We start from the raw sequence: 25,484 nt of genomic DNA on the forward strand, positions 1-25,484 counted from the left end.
CGTACCAGCGTCCCCTGATTACATAACCAGCGAATCCCTGTTCCATCGGGCTATGCGCACTAACTTTCAAACGGGAGAGGCGTGGGCGTTTGCTGATTCTAACGACAGGGTGGAAGTGTCCTTCGATTCGACGGGACTGAAAATCGTCGAGCAACTTGTGAGGAATGCCTTTACTTCGCTGTTAAAATCGAGCTTCCCTTCATCTCTTTGCGATGCACGAGGCGTGCCCCGGTTATTTGAATATCAAATGAAACGGACCTCCGCAAATCGCGGAGAGGAATTGGTCTGCGTATCAACGACCTCTATCTCCTTGGATTAACGAGCCTGCAAGAAGCTGCGCAAAGTTTCATGCGACTCCTGTCGGCAAGGCTGACCGCTTGGGCAAGATGGAACGAATTCTGATGTCCCTACTGGATTACCGAAGTGTGCATTATAGTTTTCACATGCTCGAAATTGCTTCTTGAACTTTGTACCACGGTGACGCGGTGGTGTTGAGTCACAAGGCGAGGTCGTAGCAGCGGGATCACCAATCTTTGATGAATTTGAAAGGACATTACAGGGACACGTTTCTGCGCTAAATGTTCGCTCCATTGTACCCTGCTGTTTCTTATTTTAATCAGTTAGTTCTCTCCTTCTTGTTCGCACAATTGCGAAAAGATCGAATCTGTATCACCTTGGATTCGCGGTCAAGCAAATAGGCACGCAAAGGTAACTTCGGAATAATTGTGGCGTTGGCTTTTTCTTGTTGCATTGTAGGTACCTGTATGTGGTTAACCTTGCAGAGTTCCTTTGTTTCGTTTCAATACAAATTTCCGGAAAAAGAAGCCTTTCTGGTCAGTCTTATATTTTTTACACGTAGAGGTATGTTTATTAATTCATTTTAATTTAGCTTTATTATTTTTTTATCGGTATGCAATGCTTGCTAATACAGTCTTAGGTCCTCAAATCTCTCCTTTCTGACTTATAGTTGTAGTCGCAGGTTAGAAGAAGCGTTGAGCCGGGAATCCACCGGGAAGCTAAGCTATGCTATGCGATGCTTTGTTTTAACCCTTAACTGGTATCCTGGGGTCGCTCATGACCCCAAGCACCCAAAGTTCGATGTACAATTTTCGGTTGTCTAAGTTGGTAAACTGTTTCTCTAATTAATTTTATAATAATAGTTTAACTTTCTACGGTTCTATTAGTTTCTACATTACCTAAGAAGAAAATATTCATGGTGGTTGCTTTAGTGTCGACTTTACAAATTTCTGTGCCCTTTTTTATTTGGGAACAGTACACCAGTTAAGGGTTAACGTAGCTTTTGGTGGAAACGGTTTCATAAGAATGTGTTGAAGCTAATTTTTTTAAAACGTAGCATGGCATAGCATCGCATAGCTTAGCTTCCCGGTGGATTCCTGGCTTCAGATGAGATTTTCAATAAGAAGATATGTTATTGTCATTAAATAAAATAAAATAAGAAAAAGGGATCTGTTACTACATCTACTTACATTATGCTATCGACGTTATTTACAGACCAATACTATTCATCTTATCGTTATTAGATGTGTAACTATGACTATTTATATTCCCCTATCATATTCCACCAGTGGCATATGCTTCACAGATCATTCTAACGCCTAACTCTTGTCTCTAAAGTGCAGTTTTGAAACCTTAAACGCTACGACTCGGAGAGGAAGCATTTGTGGGCTCATGTTTCTGTGACATTTTTTCTAATCAATATAATTATTAATTAGAGAAGTCTGTCAGAGTTTGGTCCAGCTATTTACGAAGTGTGAATGAAAAATAAGTTACAGCTGTTCGCGACCCTTCAACCCACGTGCAATTTCCATTCAGAGAAATTCTTTCCATAAATCTGACATTAAATCCGATAAAATGCGTAAATCTGTTCTTCTAATATTCCATATTTAATTCGCTGTAAATGCACTAGTGTAACAGTTCAGAGGCACGTTGCTCGAGTACCTTTGCGAATTCGCCAAGGCAAGGTTGAATTCAGCTCTTAACACATGCAAAATTCCCAGCACAGTTTGAATAATATTTCTTTTATTTGCCTTATGTTCGTTGGCCGATCTCTTGGGGGCCACCAGCTGGTATTTAAGGTAGGCGTCCTTTCGAAGGCTGTGTCTCATGGCGATTCTATTTTTAGCACTTTTCTCATTCGATTTCCCATAACACGTGGCGCGATTCGAGGCTCTCTCTCTCTCTCCAATTAATTACGATTTCTCGCGAATCGGTACATCATCGTTTCGCCAGGAATTCCGTCTAATTGAACGAAGAATGTGCCGCAACGCCTCGCGTATGTGCTTCACACGAACAAGGGAAAATATTGCATGCACGCGCACAGCAATAAATACGTGACTCCCATTTACAAATCGGATTGCAATGATCGCGGTGAAATTAATTTCTAGCGGTGCGTTTGCTTTGGCTAGCCATGGGAATATTTATCAACTTCGTAGCTTTCTTGGATTTCATTTGCCTCCTTTATGCACGTTCCCCCTTTTACGTGGCTTTTTTATTAACCACGAAATTAAATTGATCCGACTGATTAATTTTGTTGGACATTTCAGGATCACGCTAGTTTAATATATTATATAAATTGTGTTAAAAGTATGGAATTGTCGACACATTTGAATTCGTAGGAAAAGTCGTAGGGAAAGTAAAAGTCCTGTGTCGTTTTGCAATCTGAGTATTTCGTTTTCGAGATAAGAGTAATTAATATGTCGGGATCCTCCAGTTCCGGCGTTAATGTAGTAAATGTTCCAATGCATTTTCGCAATTTATAATATATATTCTAGCGCTGTCCTGAGAAGCTTACTATATAGTTACCTGTCCTCCTTTTACTTTTATAATTTTAGTCGCACCTTTTATGCAATCGTATAAAACGTCCTTAATAATACTAACACCTTTTTATTTCGTGCAATTTTACGTAGAAAAGGCACTCTCCCTTACGGAGATAGTGAATTTTACAGGAATTTTTCTTCATCCCTGCAAAGTTAGTACCCGTCAGCAATTTCCTGATTATCGAGGGGCTTTTTACTTAACGCGTTACACCACCCCGAGGCGCTCGAAACAAAACTGAACTTGACGAATTTTTGTTACTGATACTATGAGGTTGAAAATCATTTCACTTCTTTCTATGTGTAGAACATGTATTAGTGCGTATATTGTATAAATACTGTGCAAAAATATTAAAAAATAACCGAGTTATTTATTGTCCCGCGGAGCTCGTCCGCCGTTACACGCGTGACTGATATAACAAATTATAACGCCCAGGCTCATCTGAAATGAAACACATGATGATCTTCGTATTCCTTAATAAAATACCTACAATGTAGCGTACGGATTTGAGAGAGAAAAAATTATTGCGCAAATGAGAGCGAGGTGAAGATAATTATTCGTTTTTCACCTGACAGAACGAAATTAAAACAATTATTATATACGAATGGGTTATCGCATGAAAAAAAGTGATATGCTATATTCCAGACAATACCATTAAGAATATTCGTGCCAAGTTTGAAATCAATCGGACAAATAGTTTTGGAGATATTTGATATATCACCTTTCAAAATGTAGTTTCGAGAAAAACGCAAACGAAGAAAAGTAGAATGGTCGCTACCTGCTGCGGAATATCGACATCCACGCCTCGTTTAAAGTCTATAACTCGGCTATTTTGGGGATTTTTTGCGTCTACCGTGACTTAAATTATTCTTAAAACATCACGTAATCAGAAAATGCGAAGAAGAAAAATCGTTTTTTCAAAACTTTCAGGGTGGCGTAACCCCTTAACTTTCAACATCAACCACACCAAGGCAGAAAGTATTTCCCAAGGCAATTTTATTTCGCTTCCACTACTAAAGCACAATAATATACTCCCATGAAAAATGCCACTGTGATACTGAATTCCTCGTAATTAAAAAACAGAGCTACAGATTGCAAAACGGTCCTTTCGATTCCTTTTTGGCACGAGGAGCTTCAGTGTTCCAGATCGCAGCATAAATTTGGAATACTCTGCATAATTGATTCCGCGCATGTGTAATACACAAGACGAGCCAGCAGGCTGACACGTTCCCTCTGTTTTTGAAGATTAAAGCAACCGGTGGATTACAGCATCCGCGGGCCCCCACCTTCCCAATAGTATCGACAACTATTCTTGGCCAGAGCCTACACCTCTGTCGATCATCTCGGAGTTGCTACAATTCACCTTGCGGCGTCCAACTGCCCGGCCATGTAACTTCACTTTCTCCTTTTACAGAAAGGCCGGACCGGCTGTATTCGATATTTAAGACGATCCCACCCAGTCCTCCGCCAGCCGCATTTTTCGCTTTAAATCATACGTGGCGGCTCGCAACCGTGCCGCAAAGTCGCGATTCTGATGTAACAGCGTGGACAGCTTGGACGAACAAGTGTTATTTAGAAGGCAGATTGTGACAATCGCCAGGGGGTGGGAAGTGAAGCTCTGGAAAGATCGGGAAGATTAGATGAGGGTTGTTTTAATTTTTAGTCATTTGTGAAGTCGTGGAATGAACCTTGATTTTAGGGGGAAGGAATATTTTTCAGATGAAATAGGAGAAGAAGGGACTTGTTACTCTTATTTTTATCTAGCAATGTGCCTGTTAATATTTTGATTTTGGAGATGCTATAGCTTTGCGCAGATCGATTGGAAAGCTACCCCAATTATTTTTCCTTTAAATTATCTACGTCGTGGTGTACAGTGGTAATTTTGAATGGCAATACTCGTGTGGAAATATTCATTTCTTCTTCGTGGAAATACAGAATTATAAGATATTAGGGGTACCTGCTTTATTCTAATTATTCTTCTCCACACCTCTTCGAAATCTGCTCCTTCAATAGTTGCGCATGCTGCCCGTTCCCTCGCTCACAGTTATTTTACAACACTCAAAAGTGTTTGGAGTTCCAAGGAAGATGGGGGGGAAGAATTAATTTTTATGCAAATAGGACCGAATATTTTCGCAATACAAAAATTACGTGCCAACGTGTTTGGACTCGGTTTTGAAACAAAATGTTGCAACCAGGAGAAAGTTGCATACGGTTTTTGAAACTAGAATAAACAATTTGTTGCACTGTAAAATAATTCATGCGTTGCTTCAGTAGTTTGTTAACGCACAAAGTAACCAATACACTGCCAAATACGCACGTTTAAAACAGTGTTATAAATTTCCAACATAAAAGCATCGCGTTCATTTTTCAAGAGAATTCTAAACATTGATTAAACACCGTCAGTGCAAACGCAACAGGTTGCTACATGCAGAGCGGTATCGATTTGTAGCTCAAGAAAAGCCAGTTTTTATCCCGAATGCTCCGTTGTGTCGCACGTGAATGGCTTCTGGCTGCATTGAATAGAAAAATAACTTTCTAATTCGTGTTTCTTTTATTTAATTGCGCGGGCTTGGATGCACGGGCGTGCGTTTACCAAATATAGCAATAATCCTCTTTCCTGCGCAAGAAACGTGAAATTAAGCGATACACACTTGAGTTACAGATAAGAATCATATAATAAGAAATATAATAAATTATTGTGAGAATGTGGTAAAAGCTATTGAAGAATATGTTGGGAACATGATACAAATACACCGACACTTGTAAAGCAATGGGTGTCGAGTCGGTTATTTTATATTCGAAATGTTATGTCTGTTTCCCAAGCAGCAATGTAGGCGTATCCGGCAAATCTCTTTAACAGATCGTGTCTTTCGTAGATACGGCTCACTGCGTTTCAGGTGATATTCACCTACGCGACGCACTTTAGTTTTTCGTTGCTTTCGAGGGGCGTTGCTTCTGTTTGACGATCATAAAGTATCGATCGAATGGGCACACTATAGCAACTATTATTAGGATTACAAAAATGCAACTGCATTCGAAATGATAGGGTACATATTGTTACATCCAAATTCCCACTTTTTTCCATGCACTTCAGTATGATAAATAGTGAGAAGAAAAAAATTGAAGTCACATCTTCTCACAAAAATAAAATGCGACCCTTGAAGGGGAAACAATTTCTTTATAGATCGAAGCCGTGGATTTTAATTTTTCCATGTCCAGTTTGGTGTCCTTTAATTTATTCAATTTAAAATTAAAAATTTTGTTTTTTTTTTATTGGAAAATGTTCTACGAGTCAAGGATAATACTATTATAGCGTAGAATTTGATTTTTGGCACGTACTGTGTTTTTGGCAAGGACTCTTCAATTATGTTTTCATTCTTTACCTCCATTTTCGTGACACGAGTAGAGAAGCGAAGATTTCCACGGGACTCAATCAGAACAGGGACGTTCTTGCAATCAATGAAAATTCATTGAGTTCATCAGGCCGTTCGAGTGTAGTGTGTCTTTCTTTTTTATCCGTGCTTCTTGCAGTTCCTTTCAAACAGCAACCACAGGTGCGACTTAAGGAGGGTCTTGCGACAGAAGCACTTCCACGAGACGTACAATCTTGCGCCATCCAACGTACGCGTTTCTTTAGATCACTGCCGTAAGAAGTTCTTGCTCGCGGAGCAAAAAAGCGACAGGGAGAAGCGGTTGAAAAAAATTATTTTTCCAAGGGTTGCATAAGTACCTACAGATGTGCACTATAAAGCAGCGTCCACTGTGTATAGGTGTCACTTGGTGAAATAGTGGCAGCGAATGTTGCTAATGTATTCATCTTGTAGATATGTAAACGCGATTGCAAATCTAATCCTTTATTGGTAATTATCTTCATATGGTCGCGAGACATATGAAAAGATTTTCTAAGAGCTTAGAAAATCTCTCTAAGATTTTGTTGGTGTAAACTTGGCAGCAACAACGAGAGTAGCCTAAAATAAAAATCGATAATTTATAGAAAAATATTTTTAGTTCCCATGAAAATAGCAAATTACTGATACTTTATAATTTTGATAATATACTAGTGGCAGTCTCGTAAATATTTGACCAGTATTTAATTGTCCCAATGATTGCTGTGTTAGTATCTCATTTCAGATGAAAATTGAGTGTATTTATTCATATTCAGTGCAAGTGTACCCCACGTTTTACAAGTTTTTAGTATTTTAATTTTATTTGTTATTTACTTGTTTAACTTTAAAATAAATACAGTTAAATAAGTAAATAATAAACAAAATTAAAATATTTATACTTAATATTTATTTCCAATAATTATTGCACCAATTTAGAGCATCATTTACATGAAAAAAATAGTAACTCTTAAAGTAGTAGCACTCTAACCATGGCAGGCATTCTTCCAAAACTTCTAAAATTTCATCCACAATATCATCAACCACGATTATGAATCAAAAACAGTTTTTTTCGTATCACCCCTTAAAAAACCTTCCTTCAGCCGCAAAGTGTATGGAATGGATTTCGAGAGATTAGTGACCTACTTGAAAATCATCTCAAGTCTTCCTAACCCAAGCATATTTCGAATTTCTATCCCCAAAATTTCACTTAATTAATCACTGCAATCTTATTCATCGTACTGTCTAGCTATAATAATTTTTTTAAAAGTACGCATCCTTTCCTTTCTCTTACAAGAGTGTTCGATTGCTCGTGAACCTGATCGTCCCTTCGAGCTCGGTTACATAGCCGTCTGATCATCGCATGTAGGTTTTCATAATCGACTAACGATGAAGAAAGCTGTCCACTGGCATTCCAACAGTAATTCCCAACTGGATATCGCCTGTCCCTCGATTACAAAATTCCTTGCGTCCACCTCTCGATTTTCATCTCGCTTTAGGCCACGTCCAAAAGCCACGGGCGCTGCTAATTATGATTATCGTCTCGTCCCTTCCCCGAGACAACAATGAATATTAACGAACGTTAACGATGTCCGTTCGGCATAAAATTAACATCGAGAACAGCTCGATATTAATTTTAGATTGCCACAGCATCGCCACCTGTGATTTTAGAACTGGAAGATTTTTCGTGGGGGATTTCAAATCGGGGCTGATATTAATTGATTTCTACAGGCAATGAGCACAGCTACTTAATTCTTTGCTCCACTCATATTGCGTATTTATATTTGTCATGGTTCTGTGGACGTCTTTCTCAAGAGTCGCCTAGTGCCATGGGAAAAGGCGAAACCACAGCTGTAAGTGTTTGCATGATTATATATTTCAGAGACGGAGGTGAGTGCGAGTATTGCTACTAATGTATGCAGCAGGTTAAGTATTTTCAGGTCGCGAGTTACCGTGGGGGGAGCTTTGAAACAAAGATTTTCAAAAATACATGGAAAGCTAATCTGCCCTTTAATTGATTTGGATAAAGAAAAAAAACCTGAAGCAACCCTTCTACTACTCGGCTTTGTAGTCTCCTCGAGATATCGCGCGTCCCAATTTTGCATGAATTATAATTACAATGAAGCTTGTACTATATTTTCTCGGAATTCGTTTTATATTTAAAGCAACGAAATGCTACACTATGAGCTCGAAAGGAATTTAATTAGGAATTTAATAGATCATCGTTTCCCAATTATAATTTAAGGATGATCTTCAGTAACATTAAAAATAAACGAAAATCTTTTAAAATTGGAGGAAGGAATCTTTTGCAATAATAAACCCCCCGGAAAGTTTTAGAAAAATTCATTTGTCAGTTTTTAAATTATTTAACTTTCAATTTAAAATGCATTCTTATCGAAAAACGCGATATTGGGAAATATAACCAGAAAATAATAAAATAACAGGCCAAAGTTTTTGAAATTTTGTGCACAGATGGATCACACACCGTTGCCATTTCTGACTGTTTTTTATCACAGGAAAAAACCTTATTCATGTCCTGGAAGTTGATCGACTTTCAGCTAACAATAAGATTGCCACTAAAATTCATCCTCAATCTGAAACAATAAATCCGATGTCACCTAAAAAAGATACCACACGATTTTCATGCAAATATTTCATACTCATAATTCCTATAAATTCCACCAGAAAAAAGGCATTTCGAGAAACAGAATGGTTGTGCCTGGACGGTGTGGATCGCAAATATAACTGTGCCGTCTTGTCGCAACATCTCGTATGGACTTTAAAATTATCATATTCCTGGATAAGCTTTCCAGTCGCAAATTAAGAAAATCTGTGGGTCATTAGCCGAGGGCGTCGAAGTGGAATCGCGGAATTATATACATTCGTAACACGTGTACTCAAGGTGTGTCTCCATTTCCATTCTCGAAATCCTGAACACGTGTCTGATCCTTGACTTTTACACCGAATAAATTACCTAGAAGCAGTGGACAGACTGAAGAATCCAATCAATTCTTTTTATCCCCGTGATTTTTTCCATTCAACTAAACCTTCTGCCCGATTATGCAGAGAACACGCGTACGTGGAACACAGAGAGGAAGAAAAGGGTTCTAAGGTAGTTCGCTGCACGTTAATCAGAGTAATTAGCGCAGGATATATCTCAGAAAGAACAGATTAGCGATGGTAAGAATTATGTTTCTGTTGGCACCAGCGTTACTATCAACTCGCCTCGGCTAAACCGTTAATTAGATATACTCACGGTAATTAGGTGCTTATTACTCAATTCGTGTAACCAGATAAGGTGCAGGATCACAGGAAACGATGCACAAACCTTCGCCTTTCGTTTACCCTCTGTAAACAACACCAGTCTTCTTTAACATTCTCAGTAGTCCCTTTTTCAAACATCTTTTTTTTGGGGGGGTGACCAGTTTGAACGAGCTGTGTGCAAACGAAGGAGGATGATTATTTGCCGAACACTTTCGCTGATTTAAAAATCCACCACTCACTTGTTTTATTTTTTTTCGTTTCCCTGAAAACGAAATTACGAAATTCGTATGAAAATATACAAAATTGCGCACGCAAATCTTACTTCATGGCAGAGGAGCGATGCGATGGCAGAACACTGAGGCGCAACTGTCATTAGTAAATTCCTTGACATCAAATGCGACTCAACCTTAGAGAGATTTCATAATAGTTTCACTGTTTTAAACGGTGCCAGACTCTTCCTTACGATTTAGGGACACCTCTCGAAAAATCGCTGGAGTCACGGATAATCGTGATGGAAGTGTCCCTGATCAATTGAACCCCATGAATGGGCGCTCGTGGAAACGTCATTGGTAGCACGTTCTGGTACCTCGAGACGGTTCACGTACTTTCACATTCTTTCGAGTTCATCCCACTCTTGCAGCTTTCAGACGAGTTGTCGAATCGTCTCACGTGCCGAAATTTCTATCGCCGATAATTCCGTCCGAGATTCCTCAACGCATATTTCGCGGTCGTAGAGGGGAATTTCGCTACGACTCCAGAGGAATTCGATTCGACAAGCAAGTGGGGCCCTTCTTCTTGGTGAAAGCTCGTCTGTTAGAATTTATGTTTGAGAGCCGCAGAACGATAATTAGGAACAGGTGGAGGCATTTGAAGGACGCGTGGAATATTTGCATTCGGAATTAAGGAAGGATACGTGAGTTAACGCACAATAACGTTCGTGTTTATTCGCTTGTAAATTTGAATTTACTTTTGGCCTTCTGCAGAGATTCAGTTAAATCTAGTTGAAACAGTGTTTCAATATGAAGGGTAAGGGAACAGAAATAGGGAATGTGGCAAAACAGCTTTGTCGAGAAAATTCAGTTTTAATCCTTTAGTCCACGAGTAAAAAATAAGGTTCAAGGAATTGATTTGCATTCTTCAAACACGAGGCTTGTATGCTAATTAGGCATCAGAAACAAATAAGCAGTAAAATAATAATTGTTTTGCAGTATTTTCATATTTATTTCAGGAAATAAGAATTTTCCACTTCTAAGTAGAATAAAATTATTATCAGAACAAGGAAAGCCACTCGACAATTCTGTGATCCCAGTTGCCACCAACAAAATATCCTATGAATAGCAAAATCACGAGAAATGGACATTTGTTCCCCTTACCCTTCACGTACACCTATAATTATAAAAATTGAACCAGAAATATATATTTTAATTTATTAGAAATACTATTTATTCTGAATACATGATTTCTTAGGAATGGATATGTACTTTTGTTCTGTATGTATAGAGGAGTTTATTTCTTCACTGTAGTTTATAAATGCAGTTACGTATGGGAAAATTGTATTCCTCTCGTGTTTCGATTTATTTAGACAACTTCAAAGAACTAAGCAGTGAATCAGTAAGGGAATAGGGAGCATTTATAGTCAGACACCCCGTATAAACTGAACACTGCATTTAAAATTGTTCCCAGTTTAAATTATTCATAGTAAGTGAACTTTAGAACCTCACTTAAATTTTACAATTTTATTTAACATTCTTACTTTGATTACCTTATGAGAAGGAAAACAAATCCTATGCATTAAAAAAATCCCAATCTACGTAACTTATACCAATATCAATTACACTTGCATTCTTTTTGAACCCTTTACAACAGAATGAAACAATAACCTAGACATTAATCAAGATTTCCTTGGTTTATATCATCTCTAAACTCCCAATTAAATTAAATGTATAGTTCCACATTGCCCTCCGTGTAATCAGCAATATTTTGCCTTTCTATTCTATCCTTCAAGGGAACTGTATTATAAATCATCAGAACATAGAGCACGAGGTCGGTGTGTCGAATATTTTTTAACAAAAGAATGGCCTGTCTCATGATAGGAGAACAGGAAGAACCGAGTTCCCGCGTACTCGCCCGATTTTACGTCCCCATGTTTTCGTTGACGCTTCGATTCTCTTGGAGCGCTGGCCTTGAGTGCCGGAGCGACATGCGCGAGGTAAAAGTGGGGTAGTGAACTTGCCTGTTGCCACTAAACTAGTTATCCAAGAATGTAATAAGTGGCCACCGCGTCGTGGAAATCACATGACACGCATGGACACACATCGGACACGGTCATTGCTCAATGTTGCATGTCCTCCTATAAACATACTGACCGTTTCATTTTAAGTTGACCGACCTGGCGCACGTCACTCCTGTCGGGCAAACAGAGCCGATCGTCGCTAGGCCCCGATAGGTATGGTATTAAGAGACTCGCCAAGGACCACTGCCTAGTATTTACGGTTGATTTTCATGAATGATCGCGTGTCGATATGGGAAAAAGGGGGCACGGGGTAAGAATGCTCTCGCACTCCCGAGAGAACGTTTCGATGCCTGCTAGACGTGTTATTAGTGGAAGGATGGAGCGAACGTTTCTTCAAGCGTTCGTATGTTTTCCGGTGGCCGTTTCAACTCGATCTGAGCAATATAAAATTGAGAGGCATGGAAAGGGCTGCACAGGGATTTAACGTAAGTGGGAGATCGCAGCGAAGGTAAAGGTGCTTCTCCGTTCTGGGTATTTGTGTACGATGTAGCTGAGAATAAGATTGGAAAGAGTAGAAGATTATCCAATTTTAATATATTGTGGAATGTTAGAAATAGTTTGATTGGCTTGTTTGTCTTGCATCGAAGTGTATTAAGTGAGTTAGGAGCAAAAGGTGTGCTTGATCCACGTGGTTGCTGTGCAATCATCTGTAGAACAGAGTGGAACTATTGCTACACATGTTGTTTTAGAAATATCCATTTAGGATACTAGCTCTAATCCCAGTAGATACTAGCTATGATTCAATTTTTTTATTAAGTAATCGGTACATTCTTAATTTCTAGAGATTCAAACCGCTCGAAGATCAAGTATTCTTTTGCGAATTAATTCATCAAGCAGATGAATACAAATTGTGACCAGTAGGTACTTTTGGGTAATGTTCATTAATACAGTAAAGTGTGGGCATTTTTCTGTGGTTTTACCCTGATTGTGAAAGAACCAAGGTTCGGATCGACTTGAAATTTTTACAGCATGTTCAAAATATATTCCTTGCTGAAGTGTACTTCAACATTAAAGTATCAGAGCGCTAGTTTCCGAGATAAAAAAAAGAATATCCATCTGTGCCCCCGAAAATCGACTTTTATCGTAGAAATGGCCTTCTCCTAGTTGCTATTTTAATAATTTTGGTTCGATTCTTTTTTCGAAGGTCCACTTCAAAATTTCAGGTTCTAGGAGAAACATATTCCAAGAAAACCGCTGTACCTTTATTTTTAACCTCGATATTCGGGCAAAACCAAAGGCACTTTTTCTAAAACATTATCTAATCAACCTCGTGTGGCGCCATTTGTAAAACAGATATGTAGAGAAAAAGAATATTTGTTTACTCTACGTGATAGTGGTAAACATTGTGTAAAAGGAAAAATTTGTGCTTGCCTTCATCTCCTTGTAATTAATTTGTAAAAACATATTCGATCTTCTCTCGATTTGACTGCTTAGTCCTCTTAAGAATCCTCCCACGAACTTCTATAAATTTTCACTCCTAACAACTACATTCATTCTTTGTGAATGGAGCTACTCTTCCAGTCACTGTCTTGCAAATAGTCACATCCGGCACAAGGAACGAAGTAATTTTTTCTCAGACAAGTTAAAATGAAACGAATACAAAAATAGCTTTACCTAGGGTAAACTGTGCAACGATTTTCACCCTAAGCGGAAACCCCAATTGGAATGTCCATATTCTTTTTGTGAACTTTTTATATGGTCTTAATTTTCAGTTATTATCTATGATAGATTTCTCATTAAAATAAAACCTCTTGAATACCTAGTAAGTCTGTACTTTTATGCCTATTTTTGTTTGCATCGAATATTTTAAAATAATTGGCACACTAAAATTTGAAAAAAAAAAAGATAAAAACAAAGTTTAAACAGACTATTTCATTCACTATTAAATATCTACAAAATTTAATAAATCTGAATTGCAACCCATTGCTTAGTTATAAAGCGACAAAATATACATATCAAAATTATATGAAAACGTTTAAAACTCAGCTCTTTATCCCACCATTATCTTTAAAACTTTTTTTTCTAGTATTGCCAGATGTAAAATGTGTAGTTCAGCTCCTGGACTTCGCAGTATTGTGGTGAAAGAAAAATAAGAAATTGTAAAAACGTGCATTCTAAGCTCGTACTTCTTAATATTTGTCTTTTTAATCAGGGGTGCAGTGCCAGCATTAGTGCAGTTTACCCTACAACAGTAGATTCGCTACAGACATTGGTAAAATTCGTATTCAAATAAAATTTCGAATATCGAATAAAAGTTAAAAAAAATTACTCGTCATTCGATCGTTAACTGCAGTTAACTTTATTCGACGCACGTCGAATAATTTTTATTAACTTTTATTCGGTATTCGAGACTTTATTTGAATACAAATTTTGCCCATCTCTGGTTGGCCACTAACGATCATCCCTAATCAACGTTGCCTAATATCACACCAACACTGTACAAACATTAATTTCCCAGTACACTAGAAAGCTCCCAAAAATCAATGAGCGGTCAAGAGAACTCGGTGATCCTTGATCCAACAAATATTTGCCTCGGTCGCCGAGTTGTCAACCTCCAGCTAGCGATGCGCAGTTACACGCGAGCGGATCTCTAGTTGCGTTCCCGCGACGCGGTATTATTTGCCTGTCGTGGCCTCAATTAATCCGCCAGCAGAGTGGCGAACTTGTGAAACGTTAGTGCCATTTACTGCATCCTGGCATGCCCAATCCTCCCGTCTGATCTCGCGCGCTCGCGCGCCCGGCCACCGAGAAACCGTGACACGCGAGCGAGCGTCTGCGCGCGCCGCGGTGAATGCTAAGAAATCGCCGGGAATCAGAATGAAGTTTCGATGACGAAAGTAGGCGTCGATGGGCACCGCGAGGTGAAAGAATGCCGTCTTGGCACTGAAGCCGCCGGCCGCAGCGCCGACAACTAGGGAAAGACGCGCTCGACGGTGTCTTCGTCGTCGAGCCATTACGTGCCAACGAAACGTAAACAGCCGCAGGAACGATGGATTTTGTAAATAACAGTTGCCGCCGCGCAAAGGCACGGTGCATTACGTATTCCGCGTTATTCCTCGCCTCTGCCGACGCGAAATCGCGCCGAGGCTGTCCGGGGGTTGGGTCACACTGGTTGCTTCGAGGAACACGAGTGATGTGAGGAAGAATGATGAGATGTGGAAAGTTATCGAGATGAAAATGGCTGCTGTTCATTTCATCGCTCATTTCGACGTTCTGACGTTCTTGATTCTGTATTAGATTGATTCGTGCCCTGTTATGAGATATCCTGCCCCACGAATTTATTTAAAGTGCATCCCCATCGTAATTGTAGTCCAAGAAAGGAATTATTTTTAGTTTCAGCGCATATTTGATTAAATTAAATAAAGTTAACTTAAATTCTTTTTTATAGATACATATTTCTTTTTGATCAGCTGTCTGGCTATGAAATGTGGATATTCTTGGGACCAGGAAAGGGTTTTTTTTTATATTTTAAGGGATCATTGGGATGCCTTGGTATTGATTTGTTTTTTTTTAGTGGAATTGGGGCGGATGTATTTGTATTTTTGAGAAAATGATGGAACTGTTTAATCTTCTGGACTATATTGATATCAGGTATTTTAGAAAGTTGTTCCATCTTTTTTATTCCCACTCGTGGTGGTGACAGAAGCCACATTCACGTGGAATATGTATTATCAAATGATGCACCATTTGTCACAGCAACCTTTCTTGCAGAAGAATTTTTACTCACAAATTTCTATATAAATTTTCCTTCCTCTGAAAATTCTGTATGAGTTAAAGTAAGTATTATTTGAAGGAAAAAATGTCCCAGTGATCGCTATCTACAGAAAGGGAACCGATTTAATTGAATTCTTGAAATATTGTTATACGAAGGCTTTTTGCATTATAAAAAAATTATTACACAATTTTACACAGTTATTGTGTGAACTGGATACCTCTAGCATTACCAGTTGTGCGTTAGGTGTTAAGAAATCAATGCGAATATTCAGTTTGAGGATTTCCTGCAAGTAGTAAAGTCCGTGATAAGTCAGCCGCAGCGCGACGCGCGAAGTAGTAGGGGACAATATATGATCAGGCGAAATCAGCGATGAATAACGCGTTATTGTCAATTGACATTCTCCTTAGATACTCGCGGTACATTCACTGAATGAATATTTCGCTGCTTGCTTTACCTCGCGTAAGGTGCCTCCAGCAATTTGTTACACAATCGTTTGATGTTTACGAACACACATAATTCTAAACTGAATCGTTACAACCGACATGTTTTTGTGGTATTTCCTCGCAGTTATTGATGGCTTGTCGACACTGTTATACGCTCGTGTGGTAGCAAATTCCTTATTTAATAGGTGCGACAAGGAATTTTAATCGTGACTACATCAAAATTAATCAAACTGACGATATTCAGTTTCATTTCTAGGAGAATATTAGAATTCTCATTAAAACCATCACCGAAAATAGTAGCCTCAAATCGTAAAAATTTAATTGAATTTTACCAAATTCTTAAATCTTAAGGAACTCTATTGTATGGTAGCTCACGTTTTTCCTAATTGCATCGAATTCAGCACTACAAATGAACCATGAATTAATTTCCACTTTCGCCGCAATCAGGTAAATGCTCAACTCGAAAGAATAAATGCGGTGAACGCTACTTTACCCGAAACAATTGTCGAAGTGTGAAAACAGAGTTCCACTACCCGTTAAAGTGGTTGACGAAACGTGCAGGGGCGTAGCCAGGATTTCATTTAGAGAGGGGAGAATATAAGATTTATTTTCATGTTGTAATAAATTAATTTAATTTTGTACGAGCGACTAATTTAAAAAAAAATTCTCGAAATTGAATTAGTAGTAATAATGTATTGCAATAGGCTCTACTAATCATATAAAATATGGAGAAAAATATTTTTTTCAATGTGGGTTAGTCCGTTGTTGCTCTCACTGCCTCAATTATGCGTTGAATTGGCATCTTCCGCCACCATGTTACGTCTATCTTCACATATTACGTGAGATATTTCATCCTTTCTATTAATAATGAATCATTCTTTTTCCTTGCAGAGTAGAACGAGCACGAGAGTTTACAGGACGAATGTCACAAGGATGATGAGCTCTATGCAAACACAGCTACCCGGATCCATGCACGATTACCAAGTCGACCCTTACCGACTTGTCGAGGATGACCTCAAAGATTTCTACGATGATATACGGGAGGTCAGTCGGCGTCCACATTCACCTACGTTAAAATAATCTTTATGAATCAGCCGGTAGCGTCATCCTTCTGCCGCATAAAGTTCTTTCGTTTGTCATCGCGCTAATCGCATCGCGCGCTCCGTCTGTCAGCTTTCTACAAAGAAATGCGCACATTTCCGCGTCGGGACCAGTTCAATTACGCGGAAAAATGCGGGACTTCTACTCCGTAAATAGAAGTATTACAGGCTTTTTGTAATTACGCGCCAGGAATTGTAAAGGAATGCTGCCTGCTCACAAGGTAGAGACCTGTGCAAAATACAGTAGCGTGAAACGTAACGAATGATTTTTCATTCATGTCGAACAAAAAAAAAATTGGGCACAGCTAGGGAAAAGGGTGACGTTCTCAACTCAGCTAAATCGTTGAATCCTATCGTAGATCTCTGCAGAAAGTTCTCAGTTTTCACACTAATATGAAAGTCTGCCCGTCTTTCAACGCCATCTTCGGGAATTTATTTAACGAAAACTATAAGTTTATACTATCTGGCGTTTCGCCTGCATATTAAGGAATGTTTGATGTAATACACGGAATTTTTTGAACTTTTTTTATCGCACATATAGTTAAAAAAAAATTCTTTTCCAACGGGCGTTGGTGTGGATACTGTTCTCGTCGTCCAAAACGGAAAAACTTGTTCTAGTCATCCAAAATGGAAAGGTTCGTTTTCTTTATTATGTTCGTCGCTATGGTTGGGACCTCGGACCAGTTTCTATCTTGTATAAAATTAATTCCACAGTACGAAAACAGCTAAATGCATGAGCAAATATAGAACTTTTTTCAAAATGCTGTCATTCAGCAAATTTTTATTACTAGGGAGCCTCTGTGGTTCCAACCATAACGACAAACATAATAAAGAAAATGAACCTTAGTTTTTCCATTTTGGATGACTAGAACAGTTCCCACACCAACGCCCGTCGGAAACGAATTTTTTTTAAAGAAGTTTGCGTTACTATATCCATGTATATACGCGATAAAAAAAATTTAAAAAATTCTGAGTATCGCTTGAAACATACCATAAGTTAACTTACAGTTTTTGTTAAATAAATTCCCGAAGATGGCGTTGCAAAACGGACAGTTACACTAGAGTACCCCCTTAAACTCTAAGAAGGCCTGATGAAGCTTCAAAGTAGAATCCAAGAGTACCTTTCCCAAGATCGCAAGTTCCATTTAAAAATAAATTTTACCATCCACCTTCTCGCGCGACTAAAAATTACAAAAAAAATTCTCCTCGTGCCCACCCTCTCCGAAATCCCACCCCATCCCGCGCATTTGCAAGTTTCTTCGCGCCGAGTCCAGTGACTCGTCGGAATTAATTTCCTGGTGCCATTTCTGGTGCAAACCTTCGCCGATCCGCCACGAATCGCCAAGTACTTCCGCCAGGGCGTAGCAGCAGGAAGAAGGGGGTAGGCCGCGCGGAAGAACGACGAAAGACGCTAGGAAGAGGCGCGAGCCAACTCACCCTATTTGCATCATCGCGGCTCTCGCCCGGTTACGCGACGCCGCGAGACACCTGGCCGCCACTATCCCAACTCTTCTTTCTTCCTCCCTGTCCTCCCTTTTCTCTCGTTGCCGCCGTTGTCGTGGGCGAGCTTCTGCGTCGTGCAATTATAAATATTCATAGCGGGGAATGCCGTTTTCACGAGGCGCCTCTGCTTAAGGCGCTTCGCGCGCTAGCGAAAGCAGGCCCGCGACCTCACGGTCTGCATATATGGCTGAGAGTAGAGAACTTTTACTCATGGTCGCGGCTAGACGCCATTGTGCTCGCGTATGCGCGTGCAAACGCGTTTAGAAAGCACTCTTCTCGTTGCACCATTGGGCGCGATAACGCGGTTTTGTCACGCAGTTACGTGTCACCCACGGTGTCGCGGCTCGTCTACGGATCTTTGCTTAATTAGCTGAGGATCGTGGCCGGTGGTTGCTCTGGTCAGTTACGAGGAAAGGCCCTAAGAGGGTGAAGGGACGATGTTAAATCTGCAGAGTGATCGTGCACCATTGGAGAGATCTTTGATGCTGTTCTTACGCTCGAATGGAGTCACCTAGATAAATGATCTGCAAGCTCGAGATCTTGTGGTTCTGAAGAAAAGACACCGAGGGCTAAATGTGCCCTACGAGCCTTCAGCTTTACCTTGTTTTTTACACGTTCGAAATATCTTTTAACCAGCACTTTGTCTAGGAGACACTGCTTGATTTTAAGAACTGCAACGAGCTGTGACTCTCTTCCAAATGACGACGTAGAAATCGGTAGGGTACATTGCTTAGTGAATTCTGTCTTCGTATATACTTTCCTTGCAGATGCAACTGTGCATGCGTAAATTGCAATTCCGATCTTCTGACGCACAAGCACGCTCTGTTTGAGCTTCAAGCTGGAACTCTGGAATCAATTTAACAGATACATATATTACTGCACCCAGTATTTTCTATTCCCACTTAACGGGTACCAGGACTATTGAGCGACTAAGATCGATGATTTCTTTTCGGTCGGTATGCTTAGATTCCAAATTATCACCATAGCGGTACTTTTCACAGTTTTTTTATGCACGCTTATGCAAGTAATTTAACACAGAAAGATTGTCAGAATATTGAAAATCATTCGAGTTATTCGTCGCTGAAAATTGTACATAGGCCCAGGTGAACCACTCATTTAAAAGCAAAATGCTTTAGGTTGAGTAATTTCTACGCTAGAAACTATAGAATGGAATTTTACTGACGAATTTAAACGAAAATTGTGAAAGGTACACGAAATCAATTTTTCCCTACGTTTTTACGGGAAGAATCCGTCTTTAGTCAGTTATAAAATGTTTTACGAGCAGCCAATGTTGATGCGCAAATTCCATATTGTAAAGATGTGAATTCTACACCTCCAGTTAAAATTTCAAATGAAAATATTCATTCCTTCGAAAGTTAGGGTATACACGGTGTTTCAAAACGTAGAACGGCTTCAAACTTAAGTCTCTGCGATGCCATTACTCGACGATGCATTCAACTACGATCAGCGCTATAATTTCTGTAATTATTCGAATTTCCTCGTGAAGCTTTGTGCAAAAAGTACACAAAAGGATGACACTTTTAGAATTAATAATAATAAAAAATACCCCCTTAATTATAAGGGGGTATTTTTTATTATTATTAATTCTATTATTAATTATAAGGGGGTATTTTTCTATTATTATTAATTCTATTATTAATTATAAGGGGGTATTTTTTATTATTATTAATTCTATTATTAATTATAAGGGGGTATTTTTTTATTATTATTAATTCTATTATTAATTATAAGGGGGTATTTTTCTATTATTATTAATTCTATTATTAATTATAAGGGGGTATTTTTTTATTATTATTAATTCTAAAAGTGTCATCCTTTTGTGTACATTTTCCACAAAGCTTCGTGAGGAAATTCGAATAATTACAGAAATTATTTTCTAATGAAAACAACCTCAATCCACCCTGACACTTTTCGAATTAATAATAATAAAAAATACCCCCTTAATTATAAGGGGATATTTTAGGGGGGTATTTTTTTATTATTATTAATTCTAAAAGTGTCATCCTTTTGTGTACATTTTCCACAAAGCTTCACGAGGAAATTCGAATAATTACAGAAATTATTTTCCAATGAAAACAACCTAAATCCACCCTGAACCCTTAAAACCACCCTGTTAACTGCAAAGAGCTTCTAAATCGCGCGCTCCATCTTCACCGAATGGTAAACTCGCTGGAGGAAGCGATCTTCTAATTCCTTTAAGCGATAATCAATCCTCTGCGTATTTACAGTTAGGATTCCAATTAAGTCCTCCCAGGTGCATCGATTTTGTCGCATAGCTTCCGATCACGTGGTCGAAAGAGTCGTGCGGAAAGTACCTCTGACGTAAGCTTGCAAAATGAGCCACTAACGAGCGTTCCTTTCGACTTTGGCCAAATTCCAGGACGGACTTTCAGCCAGCGATCGCGGTTGGAATTCAAAGCGCCCGATGGTCGCTTTTGCCTCTTCCTCCTCCGCTTCTATCGTGCTTGCAACCGACGACGTAGTATGCGATTCGTCACGTATGCGAGCCATCGTCGTCGCCTTATGGGCATCGATTGTCTATGCGCGGGCATGTGATAAATCGGTTTAGAATGAAATATGTAACGCCTGCATTGAATTGAAATAATAAATCGGCTGTGCCGAATTCGGACGGGCCTGGTAGGTTGAACGGTACTGCATACTTTCAATAGACGTTCTAATTGTCGCCGACATATTCTTCGCGATTATAACTTCTGCAGATAACACTGTGAAAATTTTACACCGTCCAACAAATTGGAGTATAAATTTAATTATATAGTGCAGATTACTTTTTGATATTTCTCGGTAGTAGGTACAAAAAAAAATTGAATCTCTTCTTGCAATTCGGGTGCCTTTAAAAACAATGAGTTTCCCAATAACCAGCAAAAGTTGTCTTTAAATTCTATTAATGTATTTATCAAAGTACTAATATACCTATGCATTTTTTTTATTTTTTGCTGAGATATTTATCTGTTTATTCGTAAATTTACAATAAACTAATTGATTATAATATGGAAATATGAACTTTTGTCGAGAACACCTGTATGTTTTACTTACACACAGATACAAGTAAAAAATAATCAGAAATAAGTAGAAGTAACATTGAAAATAATAAAAAAGTAAATAATACTTTTAAAGTGTATATGTATACGTACAGGAAAAAATAATGGCAAAGGGAAAGAAAGTAATAAACGCTAAGCGTAATTGCGTTAATCCTTCGAGGATAAACCGGGGCCGAGAGCGTCGCGCTTTTCCTAATAACAATGAGAATTCCGTTTCACTGCTCGAAGTCAAGGTTACGTCTGCTATTGTTCCAGGCACTCATCAGTAACACCACGCAGAAGGAGCTGCAAGCAATAGCGACGTACTACTTCGACGGCAAGGGAAAGGCACTGCGGCCGATGGTAGCAACTCTCATGGCACGGGCTATCAATTACCACAAGGAAAGAAAGTGAGTTGTTAGAGGGGCACACCTGTTAAGATTCTTTCAAGTTCGCCGTCGATAAAACCCCCGGGTTTTGCAGCGATTAAAGGGCTTGCTCAGTTACGACAGTCGTTCGAATCTGTTCGCACCGTCAAACGGAATATCCCATAAATACGTTAACGCGGCGCGTAGTCGTTCCAGATCAGTAACGAGTTGCTTGGAACGCTATGAAGGACATATCAGGCTGTCTGATCAATGCATGGGTCAAGGAATCGATCATTCTTCACATGCTTCGTGCTGAATGGATCACCGATGACCTGCGAAGGACTCTTAGTTTAGGTTCACGGTTTTACTATTATTAATTGTCTCGCAGTGTCCTTAATTAATAGGTAATTACCATGTCGCGAGTTGTGGGTGACCCACGGTATCATCGTTTTCTTAAATGCTAAAGAGCAGTTTGCTTCAGAAAACCGACTGCAGAGTTGGGCATTAACTAAATGAAAAATTCTTTAAATAATGGATCAAGTAAAAGTTACTTTAACTTTAGATTATGCGACGAATAAAGGTAATTCTTTAATTCGACGAACGCTTCAACTTCAGCTTTGAATAAAATTGTCAACGTTAACTTTGACTTTCTTCGTCGCCGAATAATTTAATTGAAGTTAAAATTAATGTTGACAAATTCATTCGACGCTGAAGTTGAAACGTTCGACGAGTAAAACAATTAACTTTTATTCGTTGTTCGAAATTTTATTTAAATACAAATTTTGCCTGTCTCTGAGCAAGTGACATATTATTCTAGCGATGCAAAGTTAACAATATTTTCTTGAAAGAATTAGAATTATTAATGCTGATGACTGGTAGCATCTGTTTATTAATTAGATAATATATTTATTTTCTTTTCCTAATATCTTCAAAGCCTATCTTTCTCGCGAATCACAGATTCATAGGAAATTGAATAAAAGAGGTCGCTATTTTTTTGTCGACTACAGATCACAAGTGTCACCAGGATAGTTCGTAATTTTTTAATCCCACGAGAAAAAATAACTGTTAGGTCCGCCGCGTTTAGAAAGCATCGAAGAAACGGGACGAGGCGGGACGGTCCGTTTCAAATTCAAAAATCGCTCCGAAAGCAATTACCTATCGTCGGGAACGACCGTCGGCGATGAATATGAATGAGATGTTATGTGTGAATGAGAACTAGTGTAGCGTACGCTATCGCATATGCTCGGCGAATTGTAAATAGTAGTGAGCGTGACGTCGCAGATCAAATCAAAGCAGATATAATCCGTCTGGCAGCAAGTAGCCGTAAAATCTGTCAACGACTCTGCAGGCTATCAAATTCCTCGATCGGCTTTTCGATCTTCGCTCGATCATGCATTGTATCTCTTGAAGAGCAGACAGGCACTCGAGGAATTACGCTCGTTTATTTTAACGAACGTCGTTTATTTTTTGCATCTGTAAATTCAACGCTGTCAATATCTTTATGCTTTCCAAATCGAATTATCATTAATCCATACCAAATTCACACTTTGAGTGACATGAACGTGTTTTTATGCCGAGAGATTTGCAACTCCGGGCACAATTTATTTTAGCGAGTTTTCACGTCGATATTTTTTTTAAAATATCCAAAGCATGGCCCGAGGCTTGTAACTGTTCTCTTTGAAAATGAAGCTCGGTGCTCTGTACAAATTTTTCCCGGGAAAAGCAATTCCTCGAACAGCCCTGAACGACTTAAAAATCTATTTTTCAGATCTTAAGTAAAATACATACACGTGTAAAATCGTGAACCATCGTCATCTTTCCATTGTTCCCTCCGCTCCTTTTTTTATCGTGAATTAATTATTGTCTACGTATATCCAGCACATCAAAGAATTTTCTAAAAGTACAGTGAAACATAGTGCAACCAATCTAGAGGTACCAGATCCAAAAATGAAAAAAGTGGTAGGCATAAAATGAAATAGGTAGTAGATATAAAATATACTTGTTTAGGCATACCTTTCAGAACTGCCTATTTTTGACAAAAGTTCTTCATTTCTTAAGATATAATTATACAAATCCATACAAGTCATATATTTGAAATTGTATTGAGTCAGTATTTAATACCTAACCCAGATCTATTTAGGGCCTGAATATGTAGCCACAAGATTATTCTAATGTTAAAATAAAATAAAATTTGATATCTAAAATTTTATATCTAAAATTTGATATTTTAAATTTTATATCTAAAATTTGATATTTCAAATTTGATATCTAAAATTTGATATCTAAAAATTTGATATCTAAAATTTGATATTTAAAATTTGATATGTAAAATTTGATATCTAAAATTTGATATGTAAAATTTGATATCTAAAATTTAATATTTAAAATTTGATATCTAAAATTTGATATCTAAAATTTGATATGTAAAATTTGATATCTAAAATTTGATATTTATAATTTGATATCTAAAATTTGATATCTAAAAATTTGATATGTAAAATTTGATATCTAAAATTTTATATCTAAGATTTGATATTTAAAATTTGATATCTAATATTTGATATCTAAAATTTGATATCTAAAATTTGGTTTTATTTTACAACGTCCCCCTTTTCAAACTATCCAGACTAGTTTGTCCTCCTCCTTCATTTTTGGATCCAGTAAATAGTGATAGAATTTTGCCAGGTGGAGCCGAGGGTGGTGGATCGCTTGAGTTTCGAACAAAATAAAAAAGGAGGACATTTTTATGTGACAGGAAGGCATTGCATATCATTTAAAAAAAGGGGGACATGTCCTCCTTTTGGATACCATATAGTAACCCAAAACCAATCGACCACAGAACGTTCCAAGGATCAATGATCAATGAGAATCGTTATGTTGCAGCGATCTCTTGGCATCGCAGCGACAGGTGGCGATGATCTCCGAGATGATCCACAACGCCTCTCTAGTTCACGACGACGTAATCGACCAGCCAGACTTCCGCCGCGGCAAACCTTCCGTCAACGTGGTTTGGAGCCAGAAGAAGGTAAGCCTGGTTTCACTTTCCGATCGAAGTCCGAGGAGAATCCGAGGTTCGATGAATTTCATATTCGACTGATTCATTAACCGACCGCCGAGGGGTTCGCTCAGAGCTGGAATACCTTGAGAGGTCCAGGAAGAAGTCCCTCGTCCACACACGTCGTCCCCGCTTGTCTAATATCATCAAGGACGAACCCGAAGGACCAACCAACTGGGCCATTATTTTCGGCACCTTTCCCCCTGTCGTTCCTCTCTTCCATTTTATTAAACATCCTTCAGCTCCGTCGGTGCCAAGGTAGCTAGTTCCCGGTGGCGCGTGTTCGATAAACGATCGGCCGAGGCGCGAGAAATTTCACACGATACACCGTGAGAATTTCGATAGCCGACGCGACGATCGATCAAGACTGAGAACTCTCTCTGGAATACCGGAGGAGGAAGGAGGCTAATGCGATTCATGGCTGTTCTGTGCTGACCGTGCACGCTTTCTTGGCCTGGAACCGGAA

The 25,484-nt window shown here is 38.7% G+C and overlaps 1 protein-coding gene across 1 annotated transcript in view; it reads left to right on the forward strand.

Annotated features, from left to right (window-relative positions):
* The window catches only part of Qless (decaprenyl diphosphate synthase subunit 1 qless), a 67,841-nt gene that overhangs the window by 27,889 nt on the left and 14,468 nt on the right, over positions 1-25,484 (forward strand). The window contains exons 2-4 of the mRNA XM_076822541.1: positions 16,825-16,977; positions 21,872-22,005; positions 24,847-24,988. Of these exons, the coding sequence (XP_076678656.1) occupies positions 16,825-16,977; positions 21,872-22,005; positions 24,847-24,988 (429 nt within the window). The remainder of the gene's footprint in view (positions 1-16,824; positions 16,978-21,871; positions 22,006-24,846; positions 24,989-25,484) is intronic.

Source organism: Andrena cerasifolii, chromosome 10 (assembly GCF_050908995.1).
Source record: "Andrena cerasifolii isolate SP2316 chromosome 10, iyAndCera1_principal, whole genome shotgun sequence".
NCBI lineage: Eukaryota > Metazoa > Arthropoda > Insecta > Hymenoptera > Andrenidae > Andrena > Andrena cerasifolii.